Source organism: Crinia signifera, chromosome 1 (assembly GCF_055691185.1).
Source record: "Crinia signifera chromosome 1, ASM5569118v1, whole genome shotgun sequence".
Classification (NCBI taxonomy): Eukaryota; Metazoa; Chordata; class Amphibia; order Anura; family Myobatrachidae; genus Crinia; species Crinia signifera.
This window is the reverse complement of record NC_139217.1, coordinates 207658224-207678954: the sequence shown is the minus strand read 5'-3', so window position 1 is coordinate 207678954 and position 20731 is coordinate 207658224. Positions and strand designations below refer to the sequence as shown.

Below are 20731 nucleotides of genomic sequence, written 5' to 3'. Positions count from 1 at the left end.
TAAGGCAGGTATGGGAAACCTTTGGCTCCCAGCTGTTGTTGAAGTACACATCCCAGCATGCCCTGCTACATTTTTGCTATTTGGCCATGCTGGCATGTGTAGTACAACAACAGCTGGGAGCCAAAGGCCGCAACAGAATGCACGTTGCTATACCAAATGTGTACAGTGTATCAGATGGATATTATTGCACTATCCAAATATAGGACATGGTTATCTGCCAAAGAAGGACCCGCAGTTGGGCAATAACACATGGGATTTGGGATAAGTTCTGATCCGTACTGTTATCATGGCTCCGCTGACTCTTTATCGCCTGAGGCACTCAAAGCATATTACCCAACGAGTGCCAAGTACTGGGGCTTAATGCATAGCCCAGGAAGAATCCACTAGCTGCGTTAATTTACCGCCGCTAATTTGACACCAGCCATAACGTTCAGGTCCAGGTTCCTGTAGCCCTAATTGGACAGAGACAATCCATGTCAATATTAAATTGAGCCATAAGTACTGTAGCTCCATCTCTCTTACCAGGAAACAAAATCCTTAAATATAGCAATAATTGGCCTTGGTGCATTTTGTGTATTACAAATCATCTCATCCATTTATTTAGGTGATTTTTTTAAACTATAGTAATATTGTGTAGCATGTAGGAATACAGTGTGGGATCCCATGTTAGGAATACTTAACTGTAGAGGAAACTTATACCCCTTTTACACCAAAACGCCGGGTCGCACCGGCGTTTAGTGCAATTTACACCGGGCGACCCGCACCCGCGCCGCCGCCCCCCCCCCCCGTGCTTGGAGATTACAGGATGATGTCATCTAAAAGCGCCAATCACCGCCGCCGCCGGACCAAAACGCTGCTGGGAGCAGCCCAGCACTAAGGTAAGCTGCTGGGCTGCCCCCAGTCCCCGCGCACACTCCCCCCGCCGTCGCACAGGAGGTGAATGGATGCTGCACACAGGCATCCGTTCACCTCCCTCCCCCGCCAGCGCTGCTGTCTGCAGAGTATAGCAGACAGCAGCGCCGGCTGTCAGTGTCAGTCTGACAGCCCGTCCAACCTGCGGACGCTGTCCGCAGTCCCGTGTAAAGGGACACGGCGTTAGGGATTTACACCGCCGAAGATCCGGGTCTGACCCGCCGCTGACCCGGATTTTTCGGCGGTGTAAAAGGGGTATAACAGGCCATAAAAACAGGGCCATTCATCAACTGAAGACAAATGTGCCCTGTTTGCCTTTATTATATTGATTTATTATTTATTTATTAACAGATTCTTATATAGCGCATACATATTCTGCAGTGCTTTACAGAGTATAGTTGAACATTCACATCAGTCCCTGCCCCAGTGGAGCTTACAATCTATATTCCCTACCACATATACAGGTACACACATTCAATCTAGGGTTCATTTTGTAGTGAGCCAATAGCCTACCAGTATATTTTTGGATTGTGGGAGGAAACCGGAGTACCCGGAGGAAACCCACGCAAGTACGGCGAGAATATAAAAAATCTGCACAGTTACAGTCATGGTGGGAATCGAGCCCATGACCTCAGTGCTGCGAGGCAGTAATGCTAAGCATTACACCATCCGTACTGCCCGTTATATCTTGCAACTATTACAGGCCAGACTTTTTAAATGGATGTCTTCTTGGTTACAAAACTAACTTCTGAACAATGGGAAGAATTTGGAGGCGATATTGGTTAGGTCACATTATGGGGGTTATTCTGGTTCATTTGCAAAGGCAAATTCCTTCTCAAATGGACAAAACCATGTGCACTGCAGGTGGGGCAGATGTAACATGTGCAGAGAGAATTAGATTTGGGAGGGGTTTTACTTCAAAGTGAGATCTATATATTACAGTGTAAAAATAAAGCAGTCAGAATTTTCCCTGCACAGAAACAAAATAACTCACCCAAATGTAACTCTCTGTGCACCTTTCATCTGCCCCACCTGCAGTGCACATGGTTTTGTCCATTTGAGAAGGAATTTGCCTTTGCAAATGAACCAGAATAACCCCCTATGTGTAATGTATTTGGTCCATTGCTTGTATTTAGTTTATATTTGAGATGTGTCCAGTGATTTTTCATATTTTGTCATTCTCTACAAGAGGTTACAAAACAATCAAAGCTTGTTAAACTAATGCTCTATGCAATTTGCATGTACGATATGCACGAGAACAATATTGTTAAAGACATCATCGTGCATATTATTCAGTGTACTCACTATGGTCCTAATTCTGACCTCATCACAGTACAAACATGTTTTCAAAATGGATAAAACTATGCTGCACTGCAAGTGGGGCAGATGTAGCAGAGTGTTAGATTTGGGTGGGGTGTGGCCAAACTGAAATTGCAGTGTAAGAATAAAAGCAGCCAGTATTTAATCTGCACAGAAAAAAAATAACTCGGCCAAATGCATTTTTCCCCACCTGCAGTGCAGCATGGTTTTGCAATCAGGTCTGAATTAGGCCCTATATAACATAAGAATGCACGATTCTGCGGATCATTACCAATAACCCCTATCATCTGAACATGGAGTCCAAGCTCACAATATCAGGGAATACATGTTTCGCTGGGGTCCTGGTGAAGTCACTGAACGCTCGCATTGTGTTCAAAGCATGGATCGCTCCTTTTGCGACAGTCAATGTTGTTATCAATATCGGTAGTACTGCATATCATATAGTGTGTACGTGTCTTAGGGGCATCTCGGCCCCTATTTGCGACAGAGAAAATTGCAGCAGGCAGCTATTTAATACTGTCTTTCCCTACAGCACTGAAAAGGTAGAAAGACAAAATTTTGTCGCAATCACGGCCGAATCTCGACAATCCACATCCTTTTACATGGACATGAACCCTTTTTGCTGATCAGCAGGCAGGAGGATGAATCCTACTTGGCGATCTGCGGTTGAGCAAAACAAAAACGGGCCAGGTTCATGGCTGTCAGGATGGATTGACAGTCATGACCCGGGATTGAATGATCAGGTAAGTGGCGGGTATAATGTGTAACAATTATGCACTGATCAGCCAGAAAACAAAAACCAGGTGATGTGAATAGCATTACCTTCCTACACCAAGCACCTCTCAGGGGCAGATTGGTAACTAGGAAAAATTTCTAGAAGTAGCCAAATCAACTCCAGATATTGTGACACCACCTGATAGCTCTCACTCCTGTCCCTTTAACAGATGTAACAATGGATATAGAAGGGTGTCTGACTTGGAAAAGAATTGCAGCCTTGATTCAGCACTGTGAACCAGCAAAGGTGTTTTGTGTGGGAGACAGTAGGAGGACAGGGAGGGTGGCATTACTCTGAGCAGGAGCATATGATTGAAAAAAAGTCAATGGCTGACAGGCAGCCTCACAGGTGCATCAGTACACATCCTGTGTCCGTGGCCAATGCTCCTGTGAACGCTCCATTTTTGATGTTGTTCTATTAGTATCAGAAAGAAATGGGGATATATAAGGATCTGAGTGATTTTGACAAGGAACAAACTGTCCGTGCGTTTCTAAAATGACAAGAGTTGTGGGGCGCTCAAAGTATAATGTGGTTAGCACCTACAAATATTATTCATGAAAGGACAATATGTGAAACGAAGACATGCTCATTGGGGCATATGGTCAAATGTCTTCAAATGTCTAGATATGTCTTCAGTACGGATGGTGTAATAGTTAGCATTACTGCCTCACCACACTAAGGTCATGAGTTTGATATTTTCCATGACCATAACTATGTAGCGTTTGTATGTTCTCCTCATACTAGTGTGTGTTTACTCTAACAATTAAAACATATACTGGTAGGTTACTTGGCACCTGCAAACACTAACGCTAGTGTGTGCGGGTACATGGACAAACTAGATGGGCCAAATAATTACTTACAGTCACATTGTATTTGTTGCAGTTTAGCCCATTTGTTCCACTCCCTTCCAACAACCAAAGTGCTACAATGGGCATGAGTGCAAGAATCAGACCATGGAGCAATGGAAAAGGTGGCCTAGACTGATGTACGACATTTTCTTTTACATCATGTGGACAGCAGGTGACATGCATTGTTTACCTGTAAAACAGATGTCACTAGGATGCAGTACAAGTGTGATGCTCTGGCAAATGTTCTACTGGTAAACCTTAGGTCCTGGCATTCATGTGGATGTTACTTTTACCCATACTACCTACCTAAACATTGATTCAGACTCAGTATGCCCCTTCCTGGCAGTGGTGTTCTTTGATTGCAGTTGCTACCAGAAGATGTTCAGGAGTGGTTTAAAAGAAAAATGACAAAGCAATCAAAGTGTTAACTTGCTTCCAAATCCCCCAAATCTCAATTCAATGGATGCTCTAAGAAAAAAAAAATACACATCGAGGCTATGGAGGTCATACCTTGCAATTTACAGGGTTTAAAGGAACATCTTGGTACCAGATACCACAGGAAACCTCAGACGTCCAAGACCCTCCCTCCGCACTCCAGGACGGGACATACTCACTACTCGAATCCGGCTTATGCTGTTTGCAAGATTCTGGTGGTGAGGATTCCATTATTTTGCTTGATTTGAGAACCAGTGATTCTGGTACATTCTGGTACTCCATCTGAGCTGGTAAATTGCCTCCTTTCCGCTCATTCTGGACTTTGGGCCTTATTCTAGTTCACTCTTAGGGCAGTATTCAATGAGAAAAGTTCTCCGTGTTTTGTGGAGAATTTGTGCTTTGTTCGCCTTGGACGGAGCATTTTGCTCTCCAAAAGCGAGCAACCCTATTCAATGTGAAATATTCTCCGTCTTTCTAAGTGATTTTCTCTGTGTCTCTCCGTGTAGCAATTCTCCATCTTTTGATGGGGAGCTGGAATGTGAACTAAAAGTTTTTTTTTTTAATTTTGGTGTAAAAAAAATCAGGTTTTTTTTTTCTTTGAAGGGGCATGTTATTTTTATTCATGTGCTTATAGCACATGAATATATATTTAATTTAAAAAATATATATTTTTAAAAAAATTTTTTTTTTTTAAACAGTGCAGCCAGCAGGGGGCCGGAGCGCTCGAGCCGCTCATTACATATTCATATATTCACTGCACCCGATCGTTAATATGCACGAACGGGTGCAGTGAATACTGGGTCCCCCGCTGGCTATAGGGGGGGCAGCCTGTGCTGCCTGGGTCCCGGAGAACCCCCTCCCCTTCACATTCCTCTGGAGCAGCCAGGGAGACTTTAATCTCTCTGGCTGCTTCCGTCCCCCGGCTCCCTGAAAGCTCCCTGCCGCGGACGCTCGTCCGCTGCAGGGGTTAAGACTCGCCGCGAGTGGCGGCGAGTCTTAACCACATTGAATAGAGGGAGCAGGAGTGGCAGCGAGCCCTCCGGAACACGGAGAGTGCATGGAGAGCGAAATAAAACGCTCTCCATGCACGGAGAACTTTCTCATTGCATACTGCCCTTAGAGGCAAATTCCTTCTCAAATGGACAAAGCCATGTGCACTGCAGGTGGGGCAGATGTAACTTGTGCAGAGAGAATTAGATTTGGGTGGGGTTTTCCTTCAAAGGGAGATCTATATTGCAGTGTAGAAATAAGCAGTCAGTATTTTCCCTGCACAGAAACAAAATTACTCTCCCTTATCTAATTCTATCTGCACCTGTTACACCTTCCCCCCTGCAGTGCACATGGTTTTGTCCATCTGAGAAGGAATTTGCCTCTAAGAGTGAACTAGAATAAGGACCCTTGTGTGGAGTGAAAAAACGTTTTTACTTGTGTTATGTTACTTTATATATTATGAAACTGTATTACACTATATTGCACTTCCGTTTTTTTCTCCTTATCAAACTCTCCCTTGGAGTAAAAGATGGTTTAATTTGTGGTTTTCCTGAATGCTGACTGCTAATGGCAGGATCACCATAAACAGGGACATATATTATTTTGGTACTTGTGTATTATCACGGCGCCCATCGCATACCACTAATTAAGGTATGCGATGGGATGCGATAGGACCCGATATTCGGGTCCAATGACCCGCACTGTACAATAAAATATTGCATCGCATTCCATTAAAATGGCATGCAATGCGATTTTTAATTGTACAAGCACCCTGATGGGTGATTACTATGTTAAATGCACCCCCATTGTTAACGCCACCCCCGCTATCAACGCCAACCCGAAGCGTGGCGAGCGCAGCGGTATACATGTGAAGTAATTTGCGGGGCTAGCTGCGCCCACCACGCTTCGTGCTCGGTGGCTTGCCACACTATCTAAAATCAACTCCACGCCGACGTGGATAGTGGGGATTTGAAAAGGTCGGAGGACGCGTACCGCTGCTCTCGCCACGCTTCAGGTTGGCGTTGATAGTGGGGGTGGCGTTAACAATGGGGGTGCATTTAACATTAACAGTAATCACCCATCAGCGTGCCTGTACAATTAAAAATCGGATCGCATCGCATGCGTTGCCATCGATACGATGCCCTACGATGGAAATCTTGGGCGCCGTGATAATACACAAGTACCATTATTTTTAATTCTCATACTAATGCTGTGTAGACATGGTACAATCCAACATGAGATTTTGAGTACATAGTCAAAATCGCATGCAGATAGCAAGCAGATCGCACAGGTTTTTTACCTTCTGATCCCGATGCGCGGTCCCGTGGCAGCACAAATCGAAACCCAGATAGACAGGGCAGCAATGACTAACCCCAACCCTATATAGTGCAGATTGTATGAATTGTATGTAAAAAGTAGAGATAGCAAAGATTGTATAGCACTGGAATCTTACGTCGAATAGCAAGGGAATCTCACCGTGTGTGCACACCATTACTGTCTGTAACCTAGAGGCGCCACACTACGATTGTCACAAACATTTTCTGTTGTATAAAACTGGAGGAATAGGGATTACCTCATTGACACTCACCTGTAGAATGACAGCCACTTAGTTGTGTGCACCTTGTGACTCCATAATTGATTTTCACCTTTCTCATTTGAGGCCTGTGACCTTTTTACATGCCAGTTGTAGCATTGGCTAAACAACATGATGAAACAGGAGGATCCAATGGTTGGCCTTTGTAGCCCCCACACTTGCTCCTTATGTAGAGTGTCCAGAAATGGGTTTCCTTTATTATGAGAAACCGGATCCTGCTGAATCGTCTAAAAATGTGGGACTTCAACAAATTACTAAAGGGCAAAATTAATTAGATAAAACAGTTAAACTAGGTTGTGAACGAAGACCATTCATGTCTGTTCCTCAAAGCTTAGGGGTGAGGAGTGTGACAATTGTTGAAGCACTGTTGATTTGGTTAGTAGAACTTTTACTTTACATTTTTTTTTAACAATGGTTATTGGTTTTCAAGTGAAACTTCAAAGAAAGAGGAAGAGTCTTTTATAGTGGTTTTTGCTGCTTATTAGAAAGGGTGTTTTTCAAAGATGTAAATTTGTGTTGACAACCATTGTTTTACAACATAGTAGATGCTACTGCCAACTATTTAACAACTTAACTAAAAAAAAAACCTTTGAAGTTCTAAAGGATCTGCTGATGTTTTATCAACGAGAGTAGCAACAGCAGTTTAAGCACACAGTCTTTTGTATTATTTTCTCTGTAAGTACACTTCATATATGTTATTATGTATATGATAAAATAAACAAAATTAAGTCACATATACACATCCAAACACTCCACTTAGACGTAAAAGCAAATTAGATAAAGCAACCATTAAGAAACACTTAAAATGTAATAAAAGTAAACTTATTTTAAAAGTGCTATTGGTACTTATGTAGTATCTGGGCTGCCGATTTTTTGATTGTATGCCTTAAGTTAAGGCATACAATCAGATGCAATGCGCATCGCATGCGACCATCAGATGCGATGACCCGATTTTTCCATAGGAATCAATGTTAAAATGGACTGAGTCCATTTTAACATGGAATTCAATGGGAAAAAGGGGTCCTTTTCATACCCCTACTATCCAAGTGGGCATGGAGTTGGATATAAACCTGTGGCGAGCGTAGCGAGCCACCGAGCCCGAAGCGTGGCGAGCGAACGGTATTCTGTGTCCGCTCGCCACGCCTCGGTGGCTCGCTACGCTCGCCACAGGTTTATATCCAACTCCATGCCCACTTGGATAGTAGGGGTATGAAAAGGACCCCTTTTTCCCATTGAATTCCATGTTAAAATGGACTCAGTCCATTTTAACATTGATTCCTATGGAAAAATCGGGTCATCGCATCGCATCCAATGGTCACATGCGATGCGATGTGCCCGATCCGACCCGATTTAGAAATCGGCAGCCCAGATACTACATAAGTACCGTGCTATTATTACAAATAAGTTATGTCAAATAACAGAGTAAAAATAAAGTAAAATAACCGAAAGCACATAATCAACTAAAATACATGATCGATAGAGAAAGCAGATGTTTTATCGGCTTCCAAGGTAACTACAAAATTGTACGTTGTAAGAAATGTACAATTGTGTATTTGTGTTCATCTATCCTCCAAATACATAGAACTGATGTAACAATGCACTGCAATGGCTAAAAATAATAATAAAAAAACAGTTTTTGTATAAGGTTAAGATAATGTTTCTAATAATAGCATAATTATTAAGGTTTCTAATAATAATTATAGGGCTAATGAATCCTCTGCCCCAAAGAGTATAAAACTAAGAATACAAAATGCAACAGGTAAAACTCCTGTTAGTAGGTCTATCAATGTTCTTGTAATAAATACAACTACATAGTTGATGATAAAGAGGACAGATCATATTAAATGTACATTTAAAATCAGGACAGCATACATATAGAAAAAAATATTATAACAATTAACAAAAGTGCATAGGTATAAGAAAAAAAACAAAATATGCATATACATCCTATTATGACACCAATCATATTATATACATAACATGTAATAATTGGAAACTAGTCTACATACAGTACTAGTGCTGTGGTTTTCAAACTTTTTTCAATCACGACACCCTAGAGCAGGGGTGGCCAAACCTGTCCTCGAGATCTACCAACAGTTCATGTTTTTCAGGCAACCTGTGACTCTATAGTAGGAATGAATGCAGCATGTTTGAAAATGTGACAGTTAGTAATGACTGCACCTGTGCACCAGCTAGGTAATCTGGAAAACGTGGACCGTTGGTAGATCTCAAGGACCGGTTTGGCCACCCCTGCCCTAGAGTATCTATTTATATATATATATATATTTTTAATCATGGCATTATTTTTTTTTTGACCAAAAAGATTCTTAGTGAGAAATTTAGAAGTAAAATATTAAATTTCGTTTGTCATCCTTAGGATCAATTATGTGGTGAGGGATAAGATTTGCTTTGGTTCGTCTTCATATTTTAGAACTGGTAGCCACCAGCACTGGTTTTGGCAGTTACATTAAATATAAACAAATTGAAATTGTCCTGGACCACCAATTCAGGGCACCTCTGCAAGTGCCATAAGGCACCCCAGGGTGCCACGGCACACAGTTTGTGAACCACTGTACTATGGTCCATTTACTAAGCCTTGGAAAAAGTACCAACCAACTAGCTAACTTTTTTTATTTTTTTTTTAACACAGCCTTGAACATGGGATAGGAGCAGATTAGCTGGTATTTTATCTCTCTCCAAGGGAGATGTACTAATAGTCTTGGAGAGAGTATCATGCAATCAGCTCCTGTCACATCGCAGGCTGTTTGAAAAATGACAGGAGCTAGTTGCTTATTAAACAAGGAAAGCATACAACATAGATATGGATTTTGGGCGAAACCCCTGAACCCTTGCAAAATAAATGTTAATCAATCCACCATGATGTTGCCTATATTATGAATCAATATTGCAAATGGAGTAATACAAAAGCCTAATAAAATATAGTTTAATGATATCCTATACCAGCAGTTCCTAACCTTTTTTTCTCTCCTGTACCCCCGATTAGGCTTTTCACTTTTGAGTATCCCCCTCCACTCAATTTGAACTATGCACAGCACTTTTGAGTGGAGTGAAAGTGAGTGGGATATGGGTATTCTTATGAGTGTCCTTATATTAAATAGTGTGCTGTCAGGAATCAGGTCCATCTGCGTCTGGCTGCTGGCTGTATATGGTCTAAAGGTTCCTGCTAATGCCTGTAGGATAAATGCTGCAGCTTCCTCCATCCATATCAGTGTGGGCAGATGAACTATGATGTCTGAGGACAGCGCTGGTAACTTCCAGGTGGTCAGGCAAAAGCACGAGGAGACACTGATGACACTGCAGACAGAACAGCAAGTGACGCAATAAGGTTCATCTCGTCGTCATGGGAGACTTCTACCATCAGGAGACTTCTTACTCTCCTTCCACCATTACTAAGATTACCCCCAACTGGTCTGCAGCATACCCCAGGTTGGGAACCACTGTACTATACCATTTAAGTGAGACACTTTATAAACTGCCAATTGAAAAGAATAATGTGGATCTTTGTAGATACAAGTATTTACAAAACAGCACTCAGGTATTGCTTTCTTTTGGAGACAATCACATGGCTTATAAAAGGCCAATTTTGTGTGTGGACAAAGTAGGTTATTCTTATCTATTCAATCCCCTGCACATTCGCATAGGGAAGCGATGATCAGCAACTGTGCATACGCAACAAATTTTATGTGCATGTACAGCTATATTGTGAGAGCTGGTGCGTCAAATTGCTTATTCACTGGCCCCTCCACACCAAGCAGTGCGGGTTCAAGACTGCTGCGAAGGGCTGTGCCCATGGGAATGCACAGCGTTTCATGGGCGTCCCCATCAAAACCCTGGACGTTCCCATATACATGTGCCAGGGGGCACAGATGGGCAGAAGAGAGGGGACATGAGCACAGGTGGGAAGGGGTACAGATGGGCAAAGACACATGTGAGCCTGGGGAGCTGCCATGCGGTGGTGACTGGGAGGAGAAGCCGCAGGGAGGGCTGCGACTCCAGTAAAATTCGCCAGAGGCTGAATGATAGTCAGTCAGGGATGAGTGAGCCTGGCTGAATAGAGGTGAGTGGGGAAAGCCTGCACTTACCAAGTGAAGGTGCAAGCAGCCACTTCACTCATCTCCCTCAGTCCTTGTGTGTACGGGAAATCAATGGGAGGGGACAATACGGATGAGGGGGAGCGGATTCAGGACACGATTGCGGAAGCGGTTGCGTGCTATGTACACACGCAGCATGAAATACAGATATACTAGGCAATTTTACTAGATTGCGTCAGCATGCACAGACTTACTAATCAGGCGATTCCGATGTGCAGGACCGCGCATCGGGATCACCCAGAGCATACACACAGTGAGATCTGTGCTTAATTTCTAAGCAATCTAGTAAGATTGCTAGAAAATAGCACAAAATCGCTCCGTGTGTATGCCCCTTAAGGACCAAGATTGGGAACAACTGGCATATACAAAATGTGTAACGAAATCAGGCACGCGGCGATGGTGTTATGTTCTTCCACCGTTGATGATTCTCTCGAAGTCAGTGGAATATATCAAAGAGAGAAAAAAAGAGGGCGAATGTAGTGTCTATTGATTTTTACAATACACTCAAAGATGGAGATCAAGGGCCATACAATGCGTACCCTCACTCACATAGAGAAGGATAGATACCCGTGTATAAAGGTTTCTTTCAACGTGTTGCTTTCCCTCCACCTGGTAGGTTTGTACACGTACCGTACTCACATAAAATACACTTTAAGTACTCCTATAAAGGTATCTTTAGATAACCAGTCGGTCTTCTTAATCACTCTCTCATGAGAACCGACTCCAATATGGATTCAGGGGCAGACGTCAGATGGATATAACATGGGAAAACAAAGAAATGCAATGTGTAGAGGATCTTTAACCTGGTTATGGGGTGATCTAGAGGGACCCAAGATGCGTACCTCCACTCACATGCAACAAAGAAATCCCACGTGTGTAAAGGTTTCTTTTGTAGGGGTCACACTTCGTGGTAGAAAGACAATGGTTCCCTCCACCAATAGAGTTATAGACGTACCATACTCACATGTGGTACTACTGGATAACACCTATAAGGGTATCTTTTTGGAGTGTAGGCTTATCCTTTCAATATGCAAAATTCAAGCACATGGACTCCGATGTGGGATTTTTGTAAAAATAAAGAGAGGGTTCCTCTCAGTATAAAGTGTTTATTTATACATAAAAACTGGTGCATAAAAACAATAAAGTAGTGACTGTAAGATGAAAAAATGAATGGCAGTACCTAGATCCGTGCAGTGGCCACATGCACCGGAACTCCACCATCCAGTACAGTCACAGGTTACAAATGGCTGACACCTCTCTCCACCAACGCGTTTCGATAGGTCCTCCTATCTTTGTCAAGGCTGGAGAGAGGTTCAGCCTGTAGGGATATTTATACAGGTCGTAATGAACTGTCCAATTAGACATCCGTGCACTTCCGCCGGAAGTGACGTCACGGAGCTATCGTTCAGTCAATTTAAACAATTATGATTAAATTACTAATCTTGGGTAATTGATTTATGAAGTCAATTATCCCCATTCCTGATCTCGGGTAAACATATCAATAGAGCCCGAGATCTAAGCAGCGTTATCAGTGGAACGCATGAAGTAAGATGGCGCTGGAACGCATTACGTACTTCCGGTTTTTAAGAGGGTACGTTTTTCACAGTTAGCGTCCACTTTTTCATGATAAAATCTACATTGGCTGTTAGGGCGCTGTTATGCCCACAACCTGTGATATAGGAATCTCGTTGTAAGGTGCAGGCAAATACTCCGACCTTACTGAACTCCGTTTGGAACGCATTTCAATATGGCGCTGGAGCGCATATTCTATTTCCGGTCGTTCGTATTTGGAACGCACGGCCATTTGTATTTCATGATGTTAATAATAAAGTGCATTAGTATATGTGCAAAGATTCCCATATAATTATGTAAAGTGCATTACTGTATGTGCAATTTAGATGTACAAATTTAGCTGAGTAAAAGTGCAAATGCCTGTATATATTTCCCTTTACAAAAATATAATATAAAACAACATAAAACCACATTAATAAATACCGGTAAACATAAAAACATTTAAACGAACCACTTCAATTCAAAGTCTACATTAAGACCATGAGGTGCTAACGTTTGCATATTAAAAATCCACCTCATTTCTTTCTGTGCAAGGGTGGTATCCTTATTCTTATGCCTCCAATTATCTCTCACGCTCTCTAGGCCCCAAAAGCCTTTTATATGTGCCGTAGAACAATCGTGAACCTCTTTGAAGTGCAGTGAAAAGGGATGATCAATATTTCCTTTTTTAATGTTTCTAATATGTTCTGACCATCTCACTTTCAAAGTTCTAGTAGTTTTCCCAATGTAGCATTTAGAACATGAGCACATAATCATATAGATGGCATATTTAGTGTTACAGGTCATAAATTGATCTATTTTATACACATGGTTATTGATGTTTAATTCGGTTGTTTTCCTGTCTGTGCCCTTGCATGCTTTGCACATCTGACAGTCTCCACACCGGTGGAAGCCCTTGTTCCTAGTTGTCATTCCACCTGATGTGGACATGAAGGCACTTGAAACTACCCGGTCTTTAATGTTCGGTGCCCGTTTATAAATAAAACGGGGTTTCTCTGGAAGTATTTGTGCCAGTGTCTCATCCCTTAATAGGAGGTCCCAATTATTTTTAAAGACTTTTTCAATGTATTTATGATGGCTAGTATACTTTAGAATCATTGCTGTACCATGGGTGTTATCTAAAGGTTTCTTAGGTTTATCCTGAAGGAGATTTTCTCTAGGGATATCACCCACTACTTTATTGTTTTTATGCACCAGTTTTTATGTATAAATAAACACTTTATACTGAGAGGAACCCTCTCTTTATTTTTACAAAAATCCCACATCGGAGTCCATGTGCTTGAATTTTGCATATTGAAAGGATAAGCCTACACTCCAAAAAGATACCCTTATAGGTGTTATCCAGTAGTACCACATGTGAGTATGGTACGTCTATAACTCTATTGGTGGAGGGAACCATTGTCTTTCTACCACGAAGTGTGACCCCTACAAAAGAAACCTTTACACACGTGGGATTTCTTTGTTGCATGTGAGTGGAGGTACGCATCTTGGGTCCCTCTAGATCACCCCATAACCAGGTTAAAGATCCTCTACACATTGCATTTCTTTGTTTTCCCATGTTATATCCATCTGACGTCTGCCCCTGAATCCATATTGGAGTCGGTTCTCATGAGAGAGTGATTAAGAAGACCGACTGGTTATCTAAAGATACCTTTATAGGAGTACTTAAAGTGTATTTTATGTGAGTACGGTACGTGTACAAACCTACCAGGTGGAGGGAAAGCAACACGTTGAAAGAAACCTTTATACACGGGTATCTATCCTTCTCTATGTGAGTGAGGGTACGCATTGTATGGCCCTTGATCTCCATCTTTGAGTGTATTGTAAAAATCAATAGACACTACATTCGCCCTCTTTTTTTCTCTCTTTGATATATTCCACTGACTTCGAGAGAATCATCAACGGTGGAAGAACATAACACCATCGCCGCGTGCCTGATTTCGTTACACATTTGCTCTATACAAGGACTTGTTGGTGGTCCTAATTTTGAAGGCTTGGCTGAAGGTGCTAGGTGGCGCCTTGGGACTTTTTTCCTTTTCTGTCTTATTGGCATATACAAAAGATAATACCAAAACAGGTATTTATAAACCAATTTAAATAAAAAAAAATAAAAAAAAACATATGTTTTACATACTTGCTTACAGTCAATGTTTTAGGGACTTTATGTGAACTTTCAAGAATTCATATAGGAGTGCATTGTACTTTCCATATACACAACTTTTTGTTCTGTCTGCCCCCCTGGAATATTTTAAGATTTGCAGGCTGTTTAGGAATTCTGGCAAGACTCCCATTCATTTCAAAGGACAAACCACCCCACCCGGTTTTGACTTTTAAGTGTCGTTTTAAATATATGGCCAGATTTGCCAGAATTTTAGCACAGCCTGCAGCTCCCATGTTATTACAGAAGCCCCTGGTATTTAACCACTTCAGTGGTATGCCCGGAAATTTTCTGGGCTCAGCTGCGCTGCTGCAGCGGGCTGTCCCGGAATATTTCCGAGCATACCACCAATATGAAGAGGTGCACCAATGGTGCCTGCAGCGACCCTACGCTCTGTGGTGGGTTTTGCTGGTAGGTTTGTCCTGCCCCAGCAAAACCCACCACTCAAGGGGTTAATAATAATTTTATTTATACAGCGCTCTTTCTGTGGTAGGATTTTTACAGATAGACAATTCAGCAAGATGACCTTGCAAGGTTTCAACCATTCTTTCCCCCTAGAAATCAATCACTATGTTCATTGAAACATCAAAAAATGTTTAATAGTTTGAAAATATATAATTAACAAAATGCTTGTAAAAAAATTAAATACATTTCAACTATCATAAGTTTAATTTTCCCCTAGGAGAAATACTGTATAAGGGAAAAAAGCAAGACATATAGAACAATGTAATATCCTATGATAAATGCTTTAGAACCTAATTATACTTTTGGGCAAAACATTACAATTGTATATGTCCAAGATGATTTCCATTCCCTCAATTCAACGTGCCTGGTAATAAAAAATAAATAAAAATAAATGACAAATAGTCCAAAAATATTCAGTCCATGCGATCAGAGGCCTCGGTATATACTGTACACATTTTTATTTTCGCCCCATTTAATCCATCTGCAAAAGAAACTACTTACCAGACCAAGAGCTCAAGGACTATATTGGTGTACAGCCTTTTCACAAAGGGATGCATGATAATTCATATGAGGCTGTTGGATAGAGGACTTTCCCATGTACCAAAATAGTTTCTACAAAATCATTCGACCAACACTTAAAAAAGGTCAATGATAACTGTACTACCAGGTAGCCACTGATTTCCACATTAACCCTTTCAGTGCCAAGTGAATTTGTCAAAATAGGTGTGAAAATTGATAAGCAAACATTATAACCTGTAATGTTTTTACAGGAAATATAATCTTTTTTGTAAACACCATTTCTTATTTGAATTTATATAACAAATGTGAGCGATGCTGGCATTTTTAGTGGATATTTTGAACACCTCACAGAGAGGTTAGCACTCAAAGGGTTAACCCTATGAGTGCAAAGTGAATTGGTCAAAATTGCCAAGGAAACATTTTTTTATTCATCATAATGTCCTGTAATGTTTAACTTATATAGGAAATAGTTAAAAAATAGTTAAAAATAAATAAATACATCCCATTTTATACATATCAAGCATAAGACAACATATATTTATGATATATGGTCACTTGGTTGACACAAGGTCGACAGGGTCATTAGATCGACATGGGTTTTACTTTTATTTGAACCAACAGGCGATATTTCATGCCCTACCATCCACTAGGGCATGGAGGGAGAGTAGAATAGTGTGCCAAGCATATTGGTGCATGAAAAACCCACTAATGATCCGATACCTATATTTATAACAAGTATAATAAAAATCACAACCAGTTTCTTATAACATTTCAATAAAATAATAGTGAATTTATGTTTTGATATTCTCATTTAGATCAGACACACTAACATAATGTGTGTAGGTGCCGGTGTTAATGCATTTTGAGTTTCATTTGTTTTCTATGAAACACACAAGTGGGCCTACAGATGAATTAATGTGGCCACTAAGAAGAAACCCCACCAAAGTAGGGATGGGAACACAGGCACAGACTCAAGTAGTATAGTTCAAAAGAAATTGCATGTGTGCATACACACATTTATATCAAAAGGTATTATACAGGTTTATAAGCTACAAAAAGGCATTGTCTGTATTTGCAAATAGTTTACTAAACTTTAAAATAATACGCCCTATTTCCTTACCTTCCAAAAATGCAAATTCATCAATGGCATCTATTGCATTATCTGAAACAAACAAGAATTTAACAGTATACTTATTATTCCTTTATCGGTAACTGGCAACACTAAAGCAAACATATATATATATATATATATATATATATTTTTTTTTTTGGTACTTGTGTATTTTGGCGGCGCCCCCGATGTCCGTCATACGACGAACAGATCGCATCGCATGCCATGCACCCGATGGCATGCGATGCAACGCGATTTTGACCCCCTATATGACCAAAAATCGTATAAGCACCCTAAAGGGTGCTTTTGAGCACCCAAATGGGTGCTTACAATGTTAAATGCACCCCCACGCCACCCCCCACTATAAACGTCAACCCGAATCGTGGCGAGCGCAGCGAGCCCGCGAGGGGCGGCGGTACGCGTCCTAAGACCTTTTCATACCCCCACTATCCACGTCGGCGTGGAGTTGAGAATAGAATAGTGTGGCGAGCGCAGCGAGCCACCGAGCCCGAAGCGTGGCGAGCGCAGCGTGCCCCGCGAGGGGACGCGGATACCTTCACAGTTATACGCGTCCCCTCGCGGGCTTCACAGGTGTCCGTGGCGACGCGGACACCTGTGAAGCCCGCGAGGGGACGCGTTTACCTGTGAAGGTATCCGCTGCGCTCGCCACACTATTCTATTCTCAACTCCACGCCAACGTGGATAGTGGGGGTATGAAAAGGTCGTAGGACGCGTACCGCTGCGCTCGCCACGCTTCGGGTTCACGTTTATAGTGGGGGGTGGCGTGGGGGTGCATTTAACATTGTAAGCACCCATTTGGGTGCTTAACATTGTATAAGCACCCATTAGGGTGCTTATACAATGTTTATTCGCATCGCATCGTATGCCATGTACAATGGCATACAATTTCAAAATTGTATGCCATCGTGCACTATCGTACGATATCGCGTCGCATCGCATACCATCGTATGTGTTATGGTATGCGATGCGATGGGCGCCGCCAAAATACACAAGTACCATTTTTTTTATTAGAACACACCCCACCACCTCAAAACTGAGTGAATGCGCATACCTAGGTCTCTGCGTTGCAGTGTTTTTCTCTTTCCTCTTTGAGCATATATATATGCGTCTTTGGCAATTGTTTCAATAAATAATTCCTGTAGTAAAAAATAAATACCTTTTATTTGACATAATACATACAGTGCATCCATAATGTATTCACAGCGTTTCACTTTCCACATTGTGTTAGGTTGCATCATTATTCCAATAAATTCATTCACCCACCCCCCCTCAAAATTCTACACACAATACCCCATGACAATGAAGAAAGTTTGGGAGATTTTTGCAAATTAAAAGTAAAAAAACTAAGGGCTATTTCACACGCTCCGGCTCCTGCCGGGCGGCAAAATCCTGCACAGCTTGGAAGCTGTGCCACACACAGTAGTTTACAATGGAGGGGATTGCCACAGCCCGGCAGCCATCCCTTCCAATGGTGGTATCCGGCTGCGGCCGTCCTATGTGAATGGTCACAATTGTGTCCATTATTAACTACAGTGTGCGGCATAGCTTTTTCGTCGTGCGGGATTTCACCGTCCGGCAGGAGCCAGAGTGTGTGAAATAGCCCTAAGGAATCACATGTACATGAATATTCACAGCCTTTGCCATGAAGCTCAAAATTGAGCTCAGGTGCATCCTCTTTCCACTGATCATCCTTGAGACGTTCCTACAGCTTAATTGGAGTTCAACTGGGATAAATTCAGTTGATTTGACATGATTTGAAAGGCCCAGACCAGTCTATATAAAAAGGTACCACACTTGACAGTGCATTTCAGAGCACAAACTAAGCATGAAGTCATGAGGCACAAATCTGGGGAAGGGTACAGAAAAATATCTCCTCCTTTCAAGGTTTGAAACACAGTGGCCTCCATCATCTGTAAAAGGAAGTCCAGAACCACCAGGACTCTTCCTAGAACTAGCCAGCTATCTTAACCAATCAGGGGAGAAGTCAGGTAGGTGACCAAAAACTCTGTGTCAGAGCAGAGAGAGAGAAGAACCTTCCAGAGGACAACCGCAGCAAACCACCAATCAGGCCTGTATGGTAGAGTGGCCAGACAGAAGACACTCCTTAGTAAAGAGAACATACTGTAGCAGCCCATCTGGCATTTGCCAAAATTAACCTGAAGGATTCTCAGACCATGAGAAACAAAAAAACCTCTTGTCTGTGCTGCGGGTATATTTTTCAGCGGCAGCAACTGTGAGACTAGCCAGGATAGAGGAAAAGAATGCAGCCAATCAGTGTATAACCAGTGTCTTGAAATTCAGAAACTCTTCCCGCCTGGCGAATAGCGCTGCCGAATTTGAAAACACCGGCCGGACGCGGTTTGGCTGAGATTCCCGGCGAGTAGCGCTACTCAGTTAACATCCACCGCATGGACCCGCTGACTTAAAGCCCAGTGCCACAGGGACCCCCCTGCCGCCCCCCAGGGATATACACGCAATAAATAGCATGCGATTTATTACATGTATAATTTGACACATCAAGTGACAAATCGTAAGCAGCCTCCAGGGGTCTTTCAAAGGCAAACTGGTCCGACTTGTCCTTAGGACAAGTCGGACTAGTGTATGGGGGCCTTTATTCTAAGCATCTCTCTGCCCTCCTCATCAGTCCTTGCTGCCCTTGTATGTTCTGTTGTGTAGAAATATTTATTATGATGTTTTATTAAAACATGCTATACAGCCCCACAATTTTTTTGTTATACAAATAAAAATGTTTTACTTTATAACCAATATGTATTTAAGAGTGCTTCAAAATACCGGGTCTGAGGCTTTCACACTGCAACATGGTTTGGCTTTGAACAGTGTAGGGTCCTTCTTTTAACACAGTTTGAATTACTGGGTTTGAGTCAGTATTTTGACTATGGAGCTTTCACACTGCACCTAGAACCGGGTTGACAGGCTCAAAAATCAGCAATATACCATGTTCTAGCTGACGTGTGAAAGGGGTATTACAAGAACATTATAAAATGTGCAAAAACTGAAGCGTTGTGAAAACTTTTTGGATGCTTTATATCTGCATTATAAAGTCATGGCAGTATATATTGTAGGTAATACCAAAAATACACTTTGTACATTTCATGACTAAAATAGCATTGGCACAGGCAAAATAGAATTGAGATGTCATTATTTATTATATTTGATAGTACAATAATAATTTAATGATCCTGATTAATTTGTTTTAATATTAACATTTCCTGAATAAGAAGCTGGATCTCGAATAAGAAGCCAACTTCAACCTCGTCAATATTGGCATAATATCAACATGTTCACCAACCATGACCCAATGTATTTTCCAAGTCTATACTCACGCCTAAACCTATAAGGCTACTGTAGGTCAAAAAAATAATGTCAACACTTTCCAGGGGTCGACATTAATATAAATGTCAATATAGTGATTGTCAACGGTTGCAAGTAGCAGAAACGGGTAGCAGCAGAGACACCGGCAGCAGCCGCACACACCGGCAGCGCTCACCGTGGCCTTGCTGATCAGAAACACAGACTCCTGGCTGGCGAGAGACACGTCCGGGTCAGACTTCATCAGCGCCTTCACCCGGGACATGGGCAGCCTGACCAGCTTCTGTGAGGCCGCATGGGGCGGGGGCGCCGCTGCTTTCTCGGGCTCCTCTCCCGCCTGCTTGCTGTCACTGTCGCTACCGGGAGCCTCAGGCGGTGCCTCGGCTTCAGCTCTAACTGCCTCCGAGTCCTCTTCAGTAGCCATCATCAGTCTCTGGGGCCCCGAGGACGCTCTGTAGTACAGCTGCCGCGGACAGCGCGGGAAAACTCCACATGACACGGCTGCTATAGAGCGGCGCTGCTATTGGTAACGGTAGATGCTAAATTATATTGGGCTAAAGGACCTTCCG

At 42.2% G+C, this 20731-nt stretch overlaps 1 protein-coding gene across 1 annotated transcript; it reads right to left on the bottom strand.

Moving 5' to 3' along the window:
- Nucleotides 1-15289: 15289 nt before the first annotated feature.
- On the bottom strand, nucleotides 15290-20725 carry POLE4 (DNA polymerase epsilon 4, accessory subunit). Its single transcript, XM_083179215.1, has 4 exons — nucleotides 20341-20725; nucleotides 17884-17968; nucleotides 16821-16862; nucleotides 15290-15545 (listed from the first exon to the last, which is right to left on the bottom strand). The coding sequence occupies exons 1-4, from the start codon at nucleotides 20587-20589 to the stop codon at nucleotides 15532-15534; spliced, it is 390 nt and encodes a 129-aa protein (XP_083035341.1). The 5' UTR covers nucleotides 20590-20725; the 3' UTR covers nucleotides 15290-15531.
- Nucleotides 20726-20731: the final 6 nt, after the last annotated feature.